This window comes from Falco rusticolus, chromosome 4 (assembly GCF_015220075.1).
Source record: "Falco rusticolus isolate bFalRus1 chromosome 4, bFalRus1.pri, whole genome shotgun sequence".
Lineage (NCBI taxonomy): Eukaryota > Metazoa > Chordata > Aves > Falconiformes > Falconidae > Falco > Falco rusticolus.
The window spans coordinates 27,514,344-27,535,738 of NC_051190.1; the positions used below are offsets into that span (position 1 = coordinate 27,514,344).

The 21,395-nt window shown below is 45.3% G+C and overlaps 1 protein-coding gene across 1 annotated transcript in view; it reads left to right on the plus strand.

Annotated features, from left to right (window-relative positions):
- Window positions 1–21,395, plus strand: part of CACNA1H (calcium voltage-gated channel subunit alpha1 H) — a 254,504-nt gene that overhangs the window by 221,065 nt on the left and 12,044 nt on the right. The window contains exons 26-32 of the mRNA XM_037386651.1: window positions 4,738–4,889; window positions 7,068–7,177; window positions 8,295–8,428; window positions 9,011–9,081; window positions 17,981–18,059; window positions 20,097–20,218; window positions 20,722–21,060. Coding sequence (XP_037242548.1) covers window positions 4,738–4,889; window positions 7,068–7,177; window positions 8,295–8,428; window positions 9,011–9,081; window positions 17,981–18,059; window positions 20,097–20,218; window positions 20,722–21,060 — 1,007 coding nt within the window. The remainder of the gene's footprint in view (window positions 1–4,737; window positions 4,890–7,067; window positions 7,178–8,294; window positions 8,429–9,010; window positions 9,082–17,980; window positions 18,060–20,096; window positions 20,219–20,721; window positions 21,061–21,395) is intronic.

The following is a 21,395-nucleotide window of genomic DNA, read 5'->3' on the forward strand; positions in this document are numbered from 1 at the left end:
TTTGGGGTACTTTTTAGGCCTTTCAGGAGCCTGGCAGGAAGGTCCCTCTCAGCCCACATCTCTGCTGTCAGGCACCACCTCAGACCTTTCCAAAAAGTTTCTTGTCTCCCATCTGAGAGCCACTTCCACAAAAGAATCGGGACAGGGTAAAACCCCGTGCCCCTTGTCAGTGTGCCTTGACTCTCTGCTCCTGTGACAAACATCACTCGAGGCTCCGGCAACAGAGCTCATGGACCCAGCATGTCAGCCACAGGGTCCAGCTGTCATGACTGGGCTGCGATCAACACAGCTGAGGCCTGGGCCAGCACTGAAAGAAGGTGCTGGGTTTGCCAGTTAACTCTGCTCACGTGAGAAAAGATGGCAAGGGGCTAGCACACCATAGAAATGCATTTGTTGTGGTTTCAAAGGCAGAACTGCACAGCGTACTTTTTCGCGTGAAGGTACAAGTTCAAGATATATGAGAATATTTTTCTGACGCAGTCACTACCTCCATCCACTGTATCTACTGTGTTAATAAGTGTAGTGTAATTTAATAATCCTGCAGCTCCTAACCTTTTAATGAGGTTCTCAGAAGACATAGACCAAAACCAGCCTCCCCACATTAAAGTTTTTGATTAAAACCACATGGATAGGCTTGGTCTCCTCTGTATTCAGGATATGGGGCCAAATCCAACGGGTTTGTCTCTGCTGTGAAGCCAGCAGCCCTGGCTCGCTGGGCAGAGCGCAATGTTTGGTCAAACGCAGGCAGTGCTCTGGGCTTCCAAGGCTGCAAGCAGGGTCTGGGTGACACTGGGAGCCGAAAGCAGTGCAGGCAACACAGAAAGAGTTGGAAATGCCAGACATAGCTGGGGGGAGGCCCTAGCTGGGGAGCAGAGGGTGTCTTTCAGAGTATCAGCAAGTCAGTTGTCCCTGGGAAGACCCCAAAAACGGAGAACTTGGAGAAGGAAATGCTTTTTCCTGATTTCCACTCTGTATGAGATGAACGTGGCCACTGCCATGTTTCTCTGAGGCATTTCTCAACACAGAGCTGAGTATCTGGGCATTGTAGAAGGAAGAGGCCAGTTTTGTTTTAAGACCCAGCAGAGATGCCTTTCAAAGCACTGAGTCTAAGCCTTTCTCTCCAGGGGTGAGCAATTGTGGGCAGCACACGGTTGTATTTAAATTAGTCCATCCTCTCAATGCCACAGCTATCTCTGTATCCAGCAGAAACATTCGAGCTGTAACTAACGTTTTGGGCGTTGCATATCTGAGTGTTTAGTATTTCCAACTAGGGAATTATCAAACCGTCTTGCTTATTTTTCCAGGCAGCTGCAGGTATAGAGCTTCTCTGTGCCAAGCATGCATATAAACCCATTAGGGCTTTCTAATGTTTCATGCAGAGGAGAATAATGGAGGAGCTGTAGCTAACAATTGTAATGCCAACCTAAATGCTTTTAAGCTAGAAGACAGTGCTTCATTAATTTTCATGTCAGCAGAATCACAAACAAAGAAGTTTAAATACTCTGCAGAGAGATGAGATTCAAACATTAGCCAACATGTAGAAGTGGGGGCGAGAAAGATCTGTGGTTTTCCTTCTGCATGTGTTTGATGGTTTCTCCTTTCCCTCCTGCATTTCCACCAACTCAAACCATCAGCTGCAGATGAAGGGATACTTGTCTGTGTTTGATATAAGTCTGCTAGTTGGTTGGAGTCTCATCCCAAAAAACATTTCCCTGGAGAAACCAGGTACAGGTTGCATTTTGGCTACTGTAATTAATGATGCATTAGATCTCCCCTGTTTGCTGTGCCCACATCCCCATGGTCCACTGTTCTCCTGCAGACCCCACGTCTCTCGTTGAGCAGGCTGTAGCAGTAGGTGTGTGCAGTGAACGCTTTTACCCAGACTGGGGAGAATAACATAATATAGTCTCACTAAGAGGTAAAAATATGTGTCTGAACTGAGAGGAGGCCAGAGCCACTTGCTGTGCTGTTGACTGAAGTAAAACTCCTGTTCCTAAAGGGACCAGGGATGAACAGTGATCCAGCAGAGCTGGGGGCCTTGAGGCAATGAACCACAGCCTCCCTCCTGCTCAGAGTGGGTCAGAGCTGCAGTGAAGCTGTGTGGCTGATCTCTCACTGCTTTCACCCTGCTGCAACCCCTCTTCTTCATGGGATTGTCCTGACCCAACACCAGCATCGCCGAGAGCAGAAGCTGGCCTGTCCTCCCTGCACACCCCTGCTCACTACCATTGGCCTCGCATGAGCAGTATCTCCTCTAATGGACATTGCATGGGTTACTGCACTGAGCATGACAGTGTTGTTGCATGTGTTTCAAAGCGTTGTCAACTTTATCCCAGACTGTCCTTGTATGTGTGTCCCCAGTGGAAATTTCTTTTTCATCTGTTAACCTGGCTTCAGGGGGGTAGTGTATCCTAAATGAGTAAGGCAGTCCTAGAGCTCCCGCATCCCAGGTCAAGTTAAACCTGTCCCAACTTTCCCGAGCACCCAGTTTACCAGGCATAGCCAGCTCTGAGCACTGGCAGAGTATACAGACACAGACCACTGAGATGCTTTCACACAATAAAACAGGCCCACCTTTATGGCTAGGTGGTTCCTTCTTATATTTCTATATCCAGCCCATATAAAAAGAGAGCTGTGTTGCTGACAGGCAGCCTGGAAAGTTTTCTGTTCAGCAGCTTTACAGTGGAAAATGTCTTCTTGTGATTATGCTTTAAAAGTATATAAGTACTTTATAAAACATAATAAAAGCCTGATCTTAGGCTGAATAATTAATCAATGGCTGCATTTGGACAGGTTAGAAAGCATTTGCAGTCACCTACAGCCTGTTTTCCTTATGTGCTGCTAGGCAGTGTATTCACGCACTGCCCATCACTGCTAATGTTCTTCTAAGATCCATTGATCAACCATTAGTCACTAATAAGTAGTCCCTTAATATAATGCTTGACTATTCAGGGTATTCTTAGACCTCCCAACAAGCTGGTTTATTGTGTTTCCAAGAAGACATTTAAAAAAAAAAATAAAAAAAAGTATGTCATAATCTGGAGAACACATGAAAGCACATTGTGCAGGCTTAAGTAAATATCATACTGCAGTGTTTTTATTACTGGTTTTTAGACACATCGGAAGATTATCTGAGCTCGGTAGCCAAGACAGTCCCGCCAGTCCAAAATGACTGGTAGGACTAAAGCACATGAAAGCAACAGAAAAACATTCAAAAACAATTGTGTTTGCTTTCATCTTGTTTTTCCACACCCATTAGCAGAAAAAATAAGTCTAGGTGACCCTGGTCAGAAGGAAATGTTTTCCAAATACCTCCACTCCACTTTTAACTACCAGAAAAAATAGTAGTTGAAAGAGAGTAACAGATTCAGTTTCCCTTTATCCAATTTATTTTAGGGTTTTGGACTCTAATCTGGCATCAGTTACGCTACCAAAAAAAAAAAGCCCACTTTTCAAGAGTCGCTCCATCTGAAAGATATTAGCAGGATGAGAGGAGTGGAAGACACATTTCGGGGGGGCACTGAGTACTTTTGAACTTACTTCCCTCCTTATTTTTAAGGTGAAGCAACTCCTTTTTCCTAGCTCCTCATATACTTAAAGCTCAAGTTGCTGCAACATTTGCAAAAAAAAACCCTTTCTGTTAAGAGCACTCCTGCTCTGACTTAGTATGAACCTAACATGTCTCTTTCAGTTGCAAAATCTACAGTAATGCTGACTTTGGCCTTAAGTACACTCTTTGAATATTTACATTTCTTAAGTTTGAAAAGAATTTGACTCCATCTGAGTGCCCACAGCCATCTTGTGGTCACAGTCTAATTTAAGAGAGGCGCACGCAGTGAATACAGCTTGGTCACAGTGTCCAAACACTCTCCTTGGAACAGCCCCAGGAGCTTGGTCCATGTGCAGAAATCTCCCCATTTCAAGGAGAAAGGAGTCATGACCAGAGGCAGGGATATCAAGTTCTTGTATGTATATAAAAGTCATAGTCTGAGTGTGTTTTTAGATGCAACTATGCCCTTGGTGTTATATTTCCAGAGGAGCTTGTGCTGATAGTTGTTGTAGAGACAAATGCTAAGCACCCCGCTCCATTGCTGTTGATGCTCTCCTGTGTGCTACTAACCCTCACGCATGTGCCCTACTGTGCCACAGGCATTGCTGTTTCCTTTAGGCCTTTAAAATACACCAAAAGCCTTCTGTCGCAGAAGCTGAGCTCAGGTCGTGTTCATCTCCTACATGGAACATGCCTGACATCAGCAGGATTAGACATGCATATCAGAGTCCAGACTGACGAGACCTGTCATAAGCCTTTCCTCTAAACTGCAGTTGAAGCTTTGCTGGGTTTGAAGCCTTTCTCTTGGCTTTGGGTCTCATTTCCATCCTGCTTCTCACCTTTTCTGGTTTGTGACAAGTCATGTGAAGAGCTTGTCCTCTAGCCTGAGACAGAGCAGTAAGGACAGAGAGTGCTTGGAAGAAAAAAGGACCTGGCTGTCAAAGCTGTGGAGGTCCCTTCTGCAGGGACAAGAGGTTTGGCTCAGCCTGATGACCCCACTGCGGTTCTTGAAGGCCTTGCTGCTAGGTAGAATCACTTGGCCATCTCGTAGGGCTTGCTTGAATCAGTTCTCCTGCGGGCTGTGCCCTGCATCCAGCCAGGTGTGTGTGAGACATGACTCGCAGGCCACGTCGCACTGGCTGCCCTGCTGCACTCATTGCACTGCCTTTCCTTCTCTTTTTCTGCAGAAGCCCAACGCAGGCCTTACTACGCTGACTATTCCCCAGCGCGGAAATACATTCACACCCTCTGCACCAGCCACTACCTCGACCTCTTCATCACATTCATCATTGGGGTCAATGTCATCACTATGTCGATGGAGCACTACAACCAGCCAAAGGTAAGAGCCACCCTGCAACGTGTCAGCTGTGAAACCCAGGGCAGGGGACCTGTTCCCTTGGGATACCACTGAGCAGCGGGGTCTGCAGCCAGCTCTGCTTCCTTGGGACCAGTCCCTGTTGTTTGAAAGCCTCGGCAGGCTCCACCCTCAGCATCTGACTCTAGGGCAGCTCTACCATCCGGGAGCCCCTTGCCTCAGCCAAAACCTCAATTTCCCTGCTGTTCCTTAAAAAACCCAGAGAATAAGGCTAAGAGAGAGTGAACTAAGCTTTTACTAGAAGAAGACCAGTCCGAATATTTCCTCTCCTAATACCAGATGTGACTCACCCTCAAACTGTAAAACAGTCCAGAGTTTTAGCATATTCCACTAAGAGATATAAGCATGAAGTTAATGCATGCAGAGCAACGTTCCTTTTCCTCAGTGAATTTAGAATAAATCAGCTGTTAGGTACAACCCTTCTTTATGTATCATAAAATCATTCCTTCCCAAGAAAATCTTTGGCATAAATCATATAGCCTGTCCATTTGCCACATATATTAATCTTCTATCACATTATCACTCATGGAGCTCTAGACTTGGTGTTTATTTTTCTAGTATTGCATGGTCTGCCAGGTAACCTGCAAATGCCTCCTGGAAGCAAAGCCAGAGCGGCACCAAGCCACAGGGTAACGTGTGTGTTTTACACCAGCTGACCGTGTGCTGTTCTGCTCCATAATTCCTTTGCATAACAGCCTTTCTTTTGCACATAAATGTTATTTATCCAGATTAGGTCTTACTTATAATTGGTTTATGTTCATGTAAAATGCAGCGTTGTAAATCTGAATGCAAACCATCACAAATGATACAAGAATCCAGGCTCAGGCAGTGTGTTTCAGATGAAATAGTAAATTGTCCCACATTCTTTTAAGTGCCATTTTAGACTGGATATCAGAAAAAATTTCTTCACTGAAAGGGTGGTCAAGCATTGGAAGAGGCTGCCCAGAGAAGTAGTTGAGTCACCATCCCTGGAGGTATTTAAAAGGCATGTAGATGTTGGCACTTAGGGACGTGGTTTGGTGGTGGACTTGGCAGTGCTGGGTTAACAGTTGGACTCAATGATCTTAAAGGTCTTTTCCAACCTAAATGATGCTATGATTCTATTTATTTTAGGCACTGGAACAAAAATAGGGATAGTAGTGAATTGAGGAATGCCAACATCTAAAAACTTTCAGCTCTTGTTCCCAAAAAATCAGTGCATGGTCATCCCACATATCTGGGGTCAGCAAAGCACAGTCATCACACAAATGTGACGAGGAGAGCTTTCCTGTGGCCTGAGGCTTCCCCTGTCAACAAAGCAGACACTGCTTTGCACTCTCCTCGATAGCATTTTATTTCCAGTTGTGTCTGTTTTGATGTTCATTGTTGTCATTTTCTTATTGTAAGAGACCTATACTAGATTTAACTAAATTCCGCTTCCCTCCCTCCTCTCCCCAAATCCCTACCCAACCAAGGAGCTGTTTCACTCTGCAACTATCTATTTTAAGATCGCAGCAAGATTCTTTTGCTATTGTTGGCCTATGGTTCCAATGAAATCCATTATAAACACTCATCATCTTCAAGTATAAACACTGCGGATTCCTGACTTCCGAGAGCAGCTCTATGAAGAGCGTGAACATTGCACCAAATATGGACATACTTTGTCTGACTCTAGAGATGTAACATTTTTCAAGAAGGCAAGACTTAATCCATCTCCAACATTATTTTTTTTTTTGAGCATTTTAAACAAAGCCATTGTCCTAAAGCTTGCCGTGCTGAAATAAAGAGATGATGCATCAAGGCTTCTATTCTATCCAAGGCTAGGCAGTTCAGAAGAAGTAAACATTAGATGGGGAAGGGGTAAAATTTTTTTTCTGACCCAGACTGAACAGTTCATGCACTGAAATTGGAGGTTTGATAGCCCTTGACAGAATTAGCACAACCAGTGTTAGTGCTTACGAATTTTTGTTTGCATCAGTGTCTAATCCTTTGTTTGAGTTTTGCTGTGTGATTTAATGCAGTTTTGTAACTGATCTCTGCAAGCTTTTATGACTTTGCTTCCTGCAGCTCTGTGCCTATGCCACCCCTGTGCCTGCCAGTACCTCCGCAGGGGGTCTAGGAGAGGATAGCTTGGTCTTGTCTAACTGGTGTCTCTCTTTTCAGTCCCTGGATGAAGCCCTGAAGTACTGCAACTACGTGTTCACCATAGTTTTTGTGTTCGAGGCAGTTCTGAAGTTGGTGGCATTTGGTTTTCGAAGGTTCTTTAAGGACAGGTGAGAGTATTTTAAATTCCTGTGCATTTGGAATAGAGCTGTCCTGACCCAGTTTCAAAGCCAGATGCTGGGTAAATGTAGCATTGCTATGATCGTACTACATGCTTTTTGCAAGGAAGAGCAAAGGGCTGTCTCTCCACAGGTGCAAATGTAGGAACTAAACATTCTAAGAACTGCTTTGCAGAAGGAATTCAGGAAATGTTACAAAATTCTAGGTAATTTCTTTCCCCCACTATCTGCCTCTCCACCAGGTCTGACCAGCTCAGCTTAGAGGTCAGAAACAACCTGTTGGCATCAATTCAGTCCTCAAAAGTGTTGTTTTGGCAACCTAAGGTGACAGAGCCCCTCACAACAAGTCTCCTCTGCAGTCCAAACCAGTCCTTTGGTAGACTGCTAGCTTTGTAAAACCTTTGGCAAAGGCAGAGGTAGTTGTGTTCGGCCGCACCGCCTTCAGATCCCAGCTGCAGAGACCTACGGATCTTACTCTGCCTCACATTTAGCCAGAAGCAAATATGTATGAAAGCATGATGTGGTCTGGTGACTTGCTGGAGAGCAGGGTAAGATTGGACACTTTTTTCACAAGATCAGCTTGTTTGCTTCGTTTATCTTGACTGAGTGGCTGGAAGCTGCTATGAGCAATATTGCTTCTGAGGGAAACTGGGTAGGAAAGACACTCCATTTCTTCACATCTTTGTTTCTTTCAAGTGCTGCTGTGGAAGGCCCTTTACAAGTGTTAGGCTATAAATTAATGGAGATACTCGAGTGGAGTAATTCAAGAGACAGGTGACATAGCACGGGAGCAGCTGTATTACATCACATCAAAGGTCCCTCTAGCCTAGTGTCTTGTCCCTGAAAGTGGCTCTGAGCGGATAGCAGGGGGACAATAGGGACCGGGCAATAGGCAGGGACACTTCCCAGTCACAGCTTGTGGCTCAGAGGCTGTCTGTGCCAACTGCAGTGAGTTGGTTTTGTACCACACAGAAGATCATGGGATATGAGAGAGGAGAGGCATTTGGGATTTGCTTGTGCTTGTTTTTAGCCAATAATTCTCTACTCCTGCATTTCTGTCCATGTATGATTTTTGTGTGTGTGTGTGTGCTTCCTCTTTGTCTGTCAGGTGGAATCAGCTGGATTTGGCTATAGTTCTCTTATCTATTGTGGGAATCACACTGGAGGAAATTGAGATGAATGCTGCACTGCCCATCAATCCCACAATAATACGCATCATGCGGGTGCTGAGAATAGCAAGAGGTACGGCCTGCTCCATAGGTCTCCAGCCATCACTCCAGACACGTCAGAAAATGGTTTGGCTATTTGGCCTTTGGCTATTACTCCTGCTGTTTCAGTTTGACCTGAGAACAGTTAGGCGCTGAGGCTGCAAAATGTGAATTCAGAGACAATCTAGGTGGGGTTTCATGAGTGTTTCCAGTGGCATCTTAGATTGGCCTCCAATTCAAACCTGGGATCACAGACCTTTTATACTGATACCAGACAAGAGTGGGAAGTGGTGGAGAAGGCAGGATCAGAGCTTGGGATGATGCTCTTCACTGATTGTCTCCCCATCACTCCCCCATTTTCCTGCTAGGGCATGCTGGAATTTTTGTGGCTTTTGGTCTGTTTTACTGATGTCATTAACGTTAATTGGTGTGGGAAGTAGTTGGGATGTTCAAATGTTCTGTGAGCCCTGCCAGGATACAGTGAGCTTGCCATCTGTATGAATAGATGCAAGAGAGATGTGAACCCTCCCTACAAGCTTTGAAATCAGATTTCCATTATGGATTTTGCTTGAAATATTTCCCAGCCCTGCTGACCAGCCTTTGATTCTCATTGTAGTGCTGAAACTGCTTAAAATGGCCACTGGGATGCGAGCGCTCCTGGACACAGTGGTACAAGCGCTTCCCCAGGTAAGCCCCCAGACTTCATCCATGCCCAGTTTGTTCCCCTTGGTGGACTATGCCTTTCGGGCCTGGGGACGGCTCTGTGCCACCGTGTTTGGTGGGCACTAGAAGTCACCTGGGGAGAACATCAGCTTTCTCTGCTGCCACCGGTGCCTCGGTAGCGGAGTTTTGCATGGCATATCCTCCTCACATAGTGTGTGCTAGATGGGAGATCCAGAATTACAGAAAAAGAGTTAACAGAGAGCCAGCTGCTGTAGGCAGAGCTCTTATAAAACACAGATTTCACAGCAAGTTCAGGAAACACAAGGATAGGCAGAGAAAGCTGTTGGTGAAAGCATTGGAAGTAAGACAGCTTCCAACTTAGCAGTTTTCTTTGTGAGACAGGAGCAAGCATATTTATTGAGACCTATTGACAGAGGAGCTGCAGTCTTTAAAAGGCAAACAAGGGGAGACTTTCCTGAATCTTAAAAGCTTGAAGTGAGGTCTCAAATCACCATATTCTCATGAGCTGCAAGAGGAACAAAGATGCTGCCAGTCTTAACAATATTTGATAGGATCCTTCAAGTGTTCAGTTCCTGGGACCACTTTTTCATAGATCCATTTATTTGAAAAAAAGAAGGAAACTTTTTGCTGACTTGCACTTCTCCCTCAAAAAGATCTAAAGCACATCTGAAGAATTCCAAGAAGTTTAGGGTTCCTTTGGTTTTAAAAACTTATGCTATTTAAGCTGTGTTCTGCTAGTTTGTGGGTTTGGTGGTTTGAGACCTTTCAGTCTTTACAGTCAGCTCAGCTGTCTACATATTTCGTTTTCATTTATCACGAGGACCCTGTATCCCACCAGACAGTACTGGAAGCATTTACTGCCATGCTTTACACAGAAGTGAGTATCAATATGAGGTGCCAGGCCATCAAGAACAAGGCAGAGGAACCCTGCAGGCTTCTTCTCTGAGCTGGCAGTTCAGAAGCAGCACTTTTAGGAGGCACAAGCATTGTCAGACAAGTTATCAACCCCTCCAAAACATCCCACAGCTGAGTCGCTGGAAGGAGCTTTATGAGTGGACCCACTCCATTCTGTGTAAAAGGCAGTGTAGTCTGTCCTGGGATGGACTGGGAGATTCAGGGGATCCCCAGCCCCGTAGGCACAGGGAGATGGCAGCGCACCATGCTGGGCAGTCACATCTTGATCCGCTCCAGCTGTCTGCAGTGGGATCACATCTCAAAGACAGGATGATAGCGCCGTGGCTTGGCCAGAAACAGACACCGTGTAGACATCTCTTCCAGAATATTTGTGGCCTTATGAGAATCAGTAGAACTAGTACATGTAATTACCCAAATATACCCCTATGAGTTAGTTGCTAAGTACAAAGAAATCCATGATCTGTTCAAAATGACCTGGAAAACAAGGGGAATTTCTTTTTCTTGGAAAGACCCATTTAATTTTCATCAGTGCCATTAAGATGTTTCTAATCTGAGGCATTTTCCCTTTCGTATCCAGATTTCAGTGAAGGATTTTGGCTGAGACTAAAGCATGGTATTTACCAACCTGATCCCTGTTTTGATATTTCAAGAAAGCACTTGATTTGTGTCTATTTTTTTTTCTTCTTTCAAAAGCACCGTGATTACAGAGCATATTTCTTTTCACTCCTTGTTTTCCCTCCCCACCCCAAACAATAGGGTGGCTGCAGGCCAGGTTTTTTGTTTCTTTGGAGTGTTTTTTGCAGTTCACATTCAAACCAAAGGCTTTCTTAAAAGGGGAATCCCCAGGGATATTCCAGGCAGATCTTGTGCAGATAAAAATGCCATTTTGTCCTCCAGTGAAATTCAGAAAATGAGAAGAGAAGTTTTAGAAGACCTCTCCAACAACAATCACTCCTCATAAAGTTGCAGCTTTCATTTCAAAGGCAGGGGAAGAGTTCCTACTCCAATTTATGTAGCAGCCTAAAACCACAGCTGGAAAATTCTCATTGAATGTGTCTGCTAAATGACAATAAAAATTAATTTGATGTTTATTCATTAAGGTTTGGGGGGAAATTCTTTGTCTAGTGTATGTAGAATGTCCATTTATGGGCTTGTGATGACAAGGTATTGTCACTGCAGCGCACTGTTTTTTTTCTTTCTCTTTTGGGTGATTTTCATCAGCTTCCTAGTTGTTTTCTTCAGCAGTAGATACAGCTTAAGTAACAGTTAGGGAGCCAGCTGTCCCCAAACTTGGAGAAATGGTAGCATTTTGATCCAAGACTGAAGTTGTCATGGTACAGGGTTAATCTCCTCTTCTGGAACTTCAGACTGACCTTGAGCTGCTGCTTTCAGTGCAGAAAGACTTCCTCCCCTACTGCATCGTGCTTGTCTGGTAACCTTGTGTCTACCAGTTCAGAGATCTTCTCTATGGTGCCTCTTGAAAATAAAGAGATGGAGTTGGGGAGAACAAGTGAGGAGAGGCAAGAAAGAGAAAAAGTGGTCAGGGAAAGATCTCAAAAAGGCATCTTCTCTGCCCACCACCTCCATGCCCTCTTAGTCCCAGGAAATGTTTGGGATAGTGTGAATCGAGCATCACATTCCTGCCAGAGGCCATTGGTGCTTGTGCAGCACTGGCTCTTTTACCCACTACTGTGCAGTCTTGAGGCAGTATCTCCTTTTCAAACAAGAATGCAGGTTTTCCAGTCTCACAGGTGGTTGACCAAGAGGTTGAGCTAGTAGTGAGGCCACGGTCACCTAGAAAGGCACTACCGGCCTCAGGTCTGAAGGTGGACCCTCATAGTGTACCCTTGTGGAGGACAAACAAAATCTGCCATGGACTTTAAAGTATGAAATGCTAAAATCAGCTACACTGGTATAAACTTGAAATAGATCCACTGCTTTAAACTGAGCAGCTAAAAAGAGCTGCACTAGTGTGACCAGCTCTGACTTCATCACTTAGACATTGCCAGTCCTAATTAAGCCAGTTCAGTGCTGCCATTCACAGCCTCAAAACTCCCCTGTGGTGGCAGGGGCTTGTTCCTAGCATAACATAAGCCACGCAGCTCTGCACTGAACTTCAGCATGTCTTTTAAAAGCCACCTGGTCTTGTTTTAAGGATCAAAGTGCTAGGGAACCAGCCATCCCCTATCAACGAAGTACATTCTTTCAGTAGAAGTTTACTCTTTCTGTTAAAAGAATCCAGTGTTTTTAGTCTGAATTAGCCCAGTATGTTTTTTCATCGGATGTAAATTTGCTTTTTTTCTTCTAGAACGTCTCCTTTTTGGAGCAATAAGAGATAAAATAATCTTCCAGTCTGGCAAACAGAACAGCATTGAATTCCTTTAATCTCTCGGTATGAAGCAGGTTTTCAAGACCTGTTTCAAGTGTTTTCCTCTTCTTTATGAGCTCTGGCCCCATTAAGGCTATATAGTGAATTATACCACTCATGCTTCAGCTGAATATTCCCTTGCTTATACATCTGGTGGCTGCATCGGTTTTGTAAGCAATGTCTGCTCTGTAAGGCTCCTATTTGATGGTAATCCTTTTAGTCCTTTTCACATCCCCTGCTTTCCAAAGTACAATTCACCCTTTCTGTAGCATGGTCTGCACTTCACTGCTGGATTTGTAACTTTGGCTGGGTTAAAATGTTCATTGTGTGAGTGAATCCACCCTATGGAGCAGCCCAGCTCAGTACGCACAGCACTTCCAGTATCGATTGCCAGTAAGAAAACCTGCAGTCAGTGCTAAGCTGCCAGTGCTCTGCCTGATGGAGAGGCAAAGTGGAATCCAGTCCAGTTGCCATCCTGGCTCTACAGGGCCAACAACAGTAAAATGTGGAACTTTCCTATCAAAAGATCTGAGTTCTTTTTCCTTCTTTTTTCTCGCTTGGTCTCTGTATGGCACATTAATTAATTGCAGAACTGTACAGTATACCTCTTCCTTGACTTCAAAGCTTGGAACTCCCCCCAGATGGACTCTGTGCCAAGAAGAAAGTTAAGAACTCCTTGTTCTATCAGTGCCCTGAAGGACAGAATCTGTAGTTTGCTCCTGTCCAGGAGTTTTAACTCTTCTTGGTGATGTAATTCCTGTGCTTATCTCAACTTCAGCTTTTGAAGAGGTTTTCTGTCATTGTCTAACAGCACTTGTGGGACAGAAACAATAGTCTGCTTTTGCCAGATGCTGAAAACCCACAGTGACTGTGAAGTTCAGAGAGCAAGATTAGAAATGTCTTAGCAGCAAGCACTGCAGATGAGACAGATTTTGGAAGATAGGTAGGTATGTGCTGTGCTGCACACTGGAAAGAAGTACAGAGATGTCTGAGAGATTTGAGTAGCAAAGCAGAAATCACTAGGTAAAGAAACCAGTGTTGGGCTGGCTGTTAGCACTGGGCTCTGTGGGACTGAGTGGATACACAGAAATGGGAGCTCATTCAGTTCAGCTAGTGGCCTTGTGGTTGCACCAGTGAGATGTCTTTAGCCTCCAAAGTTGTCTGTCTGGCCCTTTCCACTAGTCCTGGAATTCATACGGATGGCCTCTGTTTTCCAAGTGGACAAATGTGTCCATTTTCTTTTGGGTCTAGTGCATAAATTAGCCCGCGTTTTCCTGCTGCCAGAATTATTGCTTTGGCTAGAGAGTGCTGGAAGGAAGGTGAGGAGGACTCATGTCCTTGGAAAGGATTGGCAGGGGCTTAGTTTAATGAGAAATTGCTCTTGACAGCCGTCCCGGCGAGCTGTATGCGTTGCCTGCATGGACAACTGAGATGCCAAGGTGTGGGCCAGTGATACAGAAATAATTGATGTCAGAGCAGGAAGAAACACAAAAGGAACTGTACTGTGCTTCAGCCAGCCATTGCAAGAGTGGGGCATCAGAAGACACATATTTCATCAATACCTCTCCCAGAGCAGGGAGAGTAGAGGCCAGCAGGATCTAGAAGGATTTGGGCAGGATGACACAGCTGATGCTGCAACAGAGGAGCAATAATGCCCAGGTGACTGGTGTCCTGTTGTATGTGATCAGTGCAACACACTTGCATGTCAAGCTAACACAGCCTGGCACGGTTGCTCTATCTGCCTGCAGATAGGTGCTTCTTACTGGTGTAAGTCAGAGATTGAACTCTGATGGGACATGCAGTGGTGTTTAGCTACTGCAGACTCACTTGGGAGGAGGCAAAATACTAATAGCAGTGAAGTCTGCAAGAGTAAATCAGAGCCAGTCTCCCCAGACCATGCAGGGGAGGTGGGAGAAGGGGTTTTCTGGGTGTCTGGAGAGAAGGGTCTCTTTCTTTACTGCTGAGCAGGGTTATTCCAGGGCTTTTGCAATGGTAGATCACAGGTCCAGCTGGGATGCACAGTGGTGAAGGGTGGTAGCTCCTCATACAGGCTTTCCCTGCTCCTCTGGGTGGGATGGAGGACTCTGCCTCTCTCTGTGTGCCTGTCCCAGGCCCACAGACACTTTTGCCAGCAGTATATGACAGCCAGGATGCCAGAAAGCTAATGTCCAGGAAGAACCACACACTCACCAATACCTCCATCTTCTCTTGTAGCTTCTCTGAAGTACTTTAGGGCACCAAGAACATCTCCAAGATGTTCTTAATCTCTGCTTCACTCCTTATAGGCCACAGCCTCCCCTCAATGCTGGAGCCACAGCAAATGATGGATAGCCACTGGCTGCCAGAGAGAGGGGTTATCTGTAGTTTTTTCTGCCCAGCCAAAGGCACCAGCCCAAGTCAGGGGGAGTCTGATGGATAAACAGAGCATGGGCTGACCTGTTCGGTGCTGCTAGAGCAGAACCACTTCTCAGAGCCTGCTTGGGTGACTGGCTGCCAAAGCTGAGGCTGCTGACCAGAGCTGGATCCCTGTCCCTGATGGAGAGTCCCACACAGGCATCCCAACCTTTGGCTGCTGGAGAAAAGAGCCTGGACGTGCTCCTGCCCTGGCCCATTCCTCCCAGCAACATGATTCATGCACGATCTTTTTCTTGTCTGGTCTCAGTAGATCTCGAAGTGCTTTAGAGATATTAATTACCTATCCACAAGGGTATTACAAACGGGTACATTGAGTTACAGGAGAGGAATGACTCACTCAAGGTCACAGACATATATATAGTCTGCCTTCGCTGCTACTCAGCAGCCACTGGCTGACCTCACTGCCTCCACCTCAGCCCGTCTCTGAGAGCATTCCTTGGGTCCTTCTCCATGCTCAGGCCTTGGAGAAGGCCATGGGCTGAAGAGGACCTTCCTTTCCTTTCCTTTCTGAGGGACATGTAGCAGAGAGCCATGGGCTAGCACTGACAGAATATTAAATGTGGCACTGGCTTGTACTGATTTAGCACAGCCAGAAGCTACACAAATAGACCAAGAGCTTCTGCTGAAGCACCTAAACAAGAGGTGAGCCATTTTGCTCAGCCACCTTCTCTTGAGCATCAGGTGTTTGTGGGCTGCCCTCTCCAACCTCAGGAGCCACCAACTGCCTGCACATATCCATGTGGATGCTGCATCTGCAGGGGGTGGTCAGGGCACCAGGTTGTTCTTGTGCACATGGGGAGCAGCTCTGGATGCCTAGGTGCAGGGTGGGATGGAGTTTAACAGTGAAGGTGGTCCCATCATCCATCCCAGGATCTGTCACTTGCTGCTGTCTCCCACATCTCTCTTTCACATAGCCGTGTTTCCAAATCAGATTCAGATGTTCCGTCGCTTCCCAAGAGATCCTGTGCACCAGCTGAGCTTTGGAAATACCCATGTGTCTGCTGTCAGCCAAGGGCAGACGCAGCCTTAGACACCAGCAGACACCGCATTAGCACACACGCCTCTCAGCGCTCGTAGAGTGTGCCTATGGCTGTGATGCCTTGAGCAGATACGGCAAACCCATGAGTGTAAACAGGTCTTTGAAGGACTTGTTATGAGACATGTTGGTTCAGTAATTAGTCACAATCTTAAATCAGAAAAAACCAGAATCTTTTATAAATGCACATATATAGGAGGCAAATTGTTTATGAGTGAATGTCAGCTCATAACATGCTTTGCATGTTGAGAGATAGATAATAGTTTTGACTGATAATCTGGTAATAACTTTGATGTTAGTCTAAATTCTTTGGAATTTCATCAATGCCAAAAGTTTGCACGCTGATTTATTAGGCATTAAAATAGCAGTAAAATATTTAGCAGTAAAATATTCAGCTTATAGGCTTCTTTGAAAAAAATCCAGCACCCTCTTCTGCAGTGCTACAACATCAGGTTTTAATATACACTCAACCTAGAAAACTTTTTTCTTTCCCTTTATTTGCTCATTTGCCTCCCCAGCAGTGTATGTGGGTGCATTTGCACATATGCCTGTTTTCTCGTGTTTTCTAATTTGCAGTCAATCTGCAGAGTGCCTTCTAATGTCTTACAAACCATCAGTGGTCTAGCAGACAGGAGTTAGGGAAGCACTATTCCAGAAGACAGTACATGCAGGTGAAATAATCCAGACCAGCCATCCACATCACTGTATTATCTATATTACTCCCTGGAGTATGGTAATAATGTTAGTGGAATTGTAAAGCTCTACGTGTAGTAGCCAGTTTAGGCGTTACAGCAATTACAGTCTCCACTGGCTGATTTGACTATTCCCATTTCTTTAATACAAAAAAAACCCCTACTTCATAAGTGATAGCTCTGTTAATTTTTATGGTAACAGGTATCATACTGATAACCTTTCTAATGAAATTAAGTTGCATGGTCAAAATACCCAATATTTATACATAAATATATATATATATATATATATATATATAAAATAGGCTGCACTGCCTAGAGAAGAAAGCTCTCTCAGACTGAAGAGTTCGCTAGAAGATACCTTGGGGATCATGAATCTCTCAGCCTGACTGCCTGAATCACCACCTAGTTCATTTTTATGATGCTTGTGACACCATGTCTAACTGGAGAACTCAACTGCTCCATCTCCATTACAAGCTGATAGACACGAGGCATTTAAAAGTAGCAGGAAAGGTAAATGTCACCAGAGTTAGTTGCAGGTAAAATGCAGGCGGTTAGCTGGTCAGGTTACTCTGCCCTTCATGATCTTTGCCTGAATCACAAAAAAATCTGCTCTTTGAGATGGTTTAAAGGTTTAGACCCCATGTAGTGATTGACTGCAGTACATTTAAGTGTAATGCCATTGTTATTAAGAACCTTTGTTCTCCCTTTAGCATCCTTGCGCTTCTATTACATCCCCTTCAGCCACCTTGCAGCGCATGTTAATACCTAATAGTAGCACATCGCACAGTGTTTGAACTGCAAGGTGCCTGCATTTGAGTGTTTGTATATAGAATAAGGCTTTTCTTTTGAGACACCGGAAGCTAAAATTCAAGTAGTTGTTGAGAAATATCTGTAAAGTGGCAAGGCTAGGAGAGCTTTACATCTTACTGGAGCATATGTTCCTTTTCTGAAAGCCCTTCAGGCCAGCGACACCTTTGAAAACCAGGCAATTCCTCTTGTGGCTTGAGACATGTCTTGTTAGTGTCACATCTTGACACCCTCAGCCTTCGTGCTCAGAGTCTCAAACCTGGCAAACAGAAGGGAAAGGCCCTTAAAACTCAAACCAGAGGAGCAGGTCACTTAAACTACCATTGCACTGAAGTGCAGTGCTAAGTGCCGCTGGGGCTACAGCTACAGGTTGGCCAAATTAGAGATGAAGGCAGCATCCCGGGTGAGTGGAAGGGTGATGGGAGAGGCACCAGCCACAGAGACTGCTTTGCACGTTGAAGTATCTGCTCCTTCCCCCACATGGGAGACTTCTCTGAATCTATTAAAGCAGAACTGTGAAAGGGGACCAGAGTGATGGAAGCCAGGGGAGATGATGATCAGCCTCTGGCCACCAGTCTCTCTTTTAATTGTGTTTAAAATGTTATGGAGCAATTTAATTCATGACCTCAATTTGCCTGACCCTTGTTCTGCTTTCTCCTTGTGTAGGTAGGGAACCTTGGCCTACTTTTTATGCTCCTGTTTTTTATCTATGCTGCCCTGGGAGTGGAATTGTTTGGCAAGCTAGGTGAGTAATGTGCCTGACACAATTTATTTCATCCGGTTGGTGTTTATTTGATATCTAGCTGTTTCCTTTCTTCTTTTTATCATTCCTGGGCCTTCCTTAGCTCCACAGCTCACGGTCTCAAGATTAAGGTTTTCCCTTGATCTCAGGGTCACGGATGACACATGAGGATGTAATACTGTAGAGGAACTATTTACTGTTTAAATATAATTGTCCAACATGGCTGTGTTAACAAAGATGGAAGTTTGCTCCTTAAGACAGAACATGAGTCTGCAAAGCTGGATGGTAGTCAGATTTGTGCTGGAGAGGTGCCACCATAAACATGTCCCTCCTCGGAGCTTCTACCACACTCCATTAGTTTTCTGCACTTGGCTAACATTGCTCTTCCAGCTGCCCAAGTCTTGTCTGTCCATTCGTCTCAGCATCACCTTCCTCTTTCTGCATAACTCAGGAAGCATCCACTGGTTCCTGATTGTCCAGCATCATTTATTCCTCTGGCTTGAGGATACTGCAGAGCTGATCATGCATGTGTCCATGGCTAAGAAAAAAAAATAATCAGGTGGAGTTAGAGAGAAAACACTATAGCACTATCTTGCCCAGCTTAGCCAGGCCAAAGCAGTCACTGCCTTTGAACATGCTGTTCAGAGGAGATGTGTCTGCCTCCTCAATGTCTGCATCCCAATTAAGGCTTCAAGAGCATCAGAAGGGCCCTTCCTCTGCGGTGGTTTTATGGCTGTCATTAATCCCCTTTATGAGTCCAGCCCTCTGCTTGGATTACAAATGCCTGAAAGCAGAATATTTCTTTCAACCAAAGAAAAATTGTTTTTCAGTCTCCAACAAATTCTGGAAAAAAATTAGTTCTGCATCCACCCTAAATGAAATACTGTGGGGTTTATATTACATATCTAGATATATAGCTATGTATTTGTTCAGCCACAAAGGTGGAAAATGTTTTATTCATAGAGGCACGTTCTGCTGCTCTGAATCCTTTTTGGGTTTCTACGCACACACCTTGCCGATGCCAGCCCTCAGGTAACCACAGCATGTGGTCAGAGACTGGGAAAGCCCTGATCTTGTCTGGGACAAGCTGCAGGTGGTCAGCACACTGCTTCCCATCCTGATTTAACTGGGAAATACTTTCACTTCTTTTTCTCGATCACTGCAAGTCCATGTCAGCCACAAGAACCATCAGCCCTCGCTCTCTCAAGACTGGTCATTTGTAGGATTTTTTTGCTTTTGTGCTTTTCCTTCCTATTTGCCTCTGAAATAAGTACCTACTAGTGAAATGCCCTAGCAAGAGACATTGCTGCCTGTGGTAATGAATATTTAATGAGCCTGTGTTTTATGGAAAGAGGGATATCTCATATGTTCTATTTACATTCATTAGTATATTAATTCTCAGGGGGAAAATGTCAAATTGCTCCACTTTATCTCAGTGAAATATCCCTCATGGTAAATGTACCCTGTAAAAAATAATCAAGGCAAGGACATAATCAAGAAGCTAATAGACAAAGGATAATGTAGAGCAGTATTTGTTGAGACAGCCCAGCAAGTCTCCTTCTTTCCACCTCCTTTTTGATCTCTTTGTGTGGGCTCTGCTTGTTGGGGTAAAGTCAAGAGAATCACAAAAATGCTGGTGGAAGAGGCTTCTGGAGGCCCCCACCCAGCCTCCTCCCACTCAATGCCACATCACTAACTCAGAGTAGCAGCGGCTTTGTCTAGACAAATCTTGAAAACTTTGAACAACAGAGCTCCCCTGCCCCTCAGGTGGCCTGTCCCAGGGCCATTGGGCCCTCCAGATGAAAATGATTTTCCTAATGTCCCGCTTGGACCCCCGAAGCCACGGTGTCTTTCTGTCCTTTATATCATCTGCCTCCACTGAGAAGCTGCAGGCCACCACGAGATCACCAGTGAGCGGCCCTCCCTGAGGCCATGTATCAGTGTGACATAGCTCAGGGTCTCACCACCAGGTCTGGGGGGCTGCTCTGAACAAAGGTAAATGTGGCTTCATTGACATGCTTCTGCCTTTCTCTCCTGCAGACTGCAGTGAAGAAAACCCTTGCGAAGGTCTGAGCCGGCATGCAACTTTCACCAACTTTGGCATGGCCTTTCTCACCCTTTTCAGGGTGTCAACAGGGGACAACTGGAATGGTATCATGAAGGTGTGTGCAATCTCTGTCTGGGTACTTTCTTCTCTCTGTAGATATACAGATACAACTTTCAAACAAATTTAGGCAACTCTTGTGTGAAAACAAAAAAGGTTTCCCTTTAAAACATCAAAGTTAAACTTTCCCATTTAAAAGCCAAATGTATTTTCAAGTGATAATTTGTCCTAAGTCTCACCCGACCTGAAACTTCATTCTTTTTAATGTATATATAATACGTTGTGAAAATTATGCCTGTTCTTGTGGCTGAGAGGAGTAACCATGTAGTCTGTGTCCTGTGCCTTTGGGATGTAACAGGATCCTCCTCTTCACAGATGATGGGATGCATGGTGTCCACATTTTTTTCTACTCATTTCAGTTGTGCCTACAAGCTGTTGTGTCCAGGATATGTTAGTGGATGCTTTTCAGCCCTTGGCAGATTATCTTTGATGTTTCTGTATTTGGAGCCCAAGTAGAGCCCCTGACTTTATAAATCCCTTACCTCTCCCATTCTGTTGCAGGACACTCTCCGGGAATGCACTCGGGAAGACAAGCACTGCCTCAGTTACCTGCCTGTTATCTCTCCTGTCTACTTCGTCACCTTCGTCCTCATTGCACAGTTTGTCCTAGTCAACGTGGTGGTGGCAGTGCTGATGAAGCACTTGGAGGAAAGCAACAAGGAAGCCAAGGAGGATGCTGAGATGGATGCTGAGATTGAGTTGGAGATGTCCAGAGGAGCAACCACCTCAGCCACCAGTGGGAGCCGAGGAGGTGCAGTGGCCCCGGAGAGCAGACCACCCTACAGAAGTCAGGAGACCATGAAGTCAGAGTCAGCGGTGCAGATAAAGCACCAAGCCCTGGTAACAGTTCACACAAAGCATCTGCTTTTCTTGTGCTTGGGGTAGGCAGGGGATGGTTCTCACCAGTCACTGCTGTCTGATCATCAGGCAGTCAGATCCTGAGTGACACAGAGCCAAAGAGGCAGGAGACGAGGCAGCGTGGGAGGAAGGCAGCTTTCCTGGGTCCCCCTACGGCAGAGATGTCACCACCACCTCCGCATCTTGAGTCATCTCAGGAGGGCTCCCTGAGGTGCAAGGCTGCTTGAAATGCATTCGCCAGGGCTGATGCTGTCCTGACCATTGTTCTGGGGGAGGGCAGGAAGTCCATCTCTTGCCATTTCCAGTTCATTCAAAGG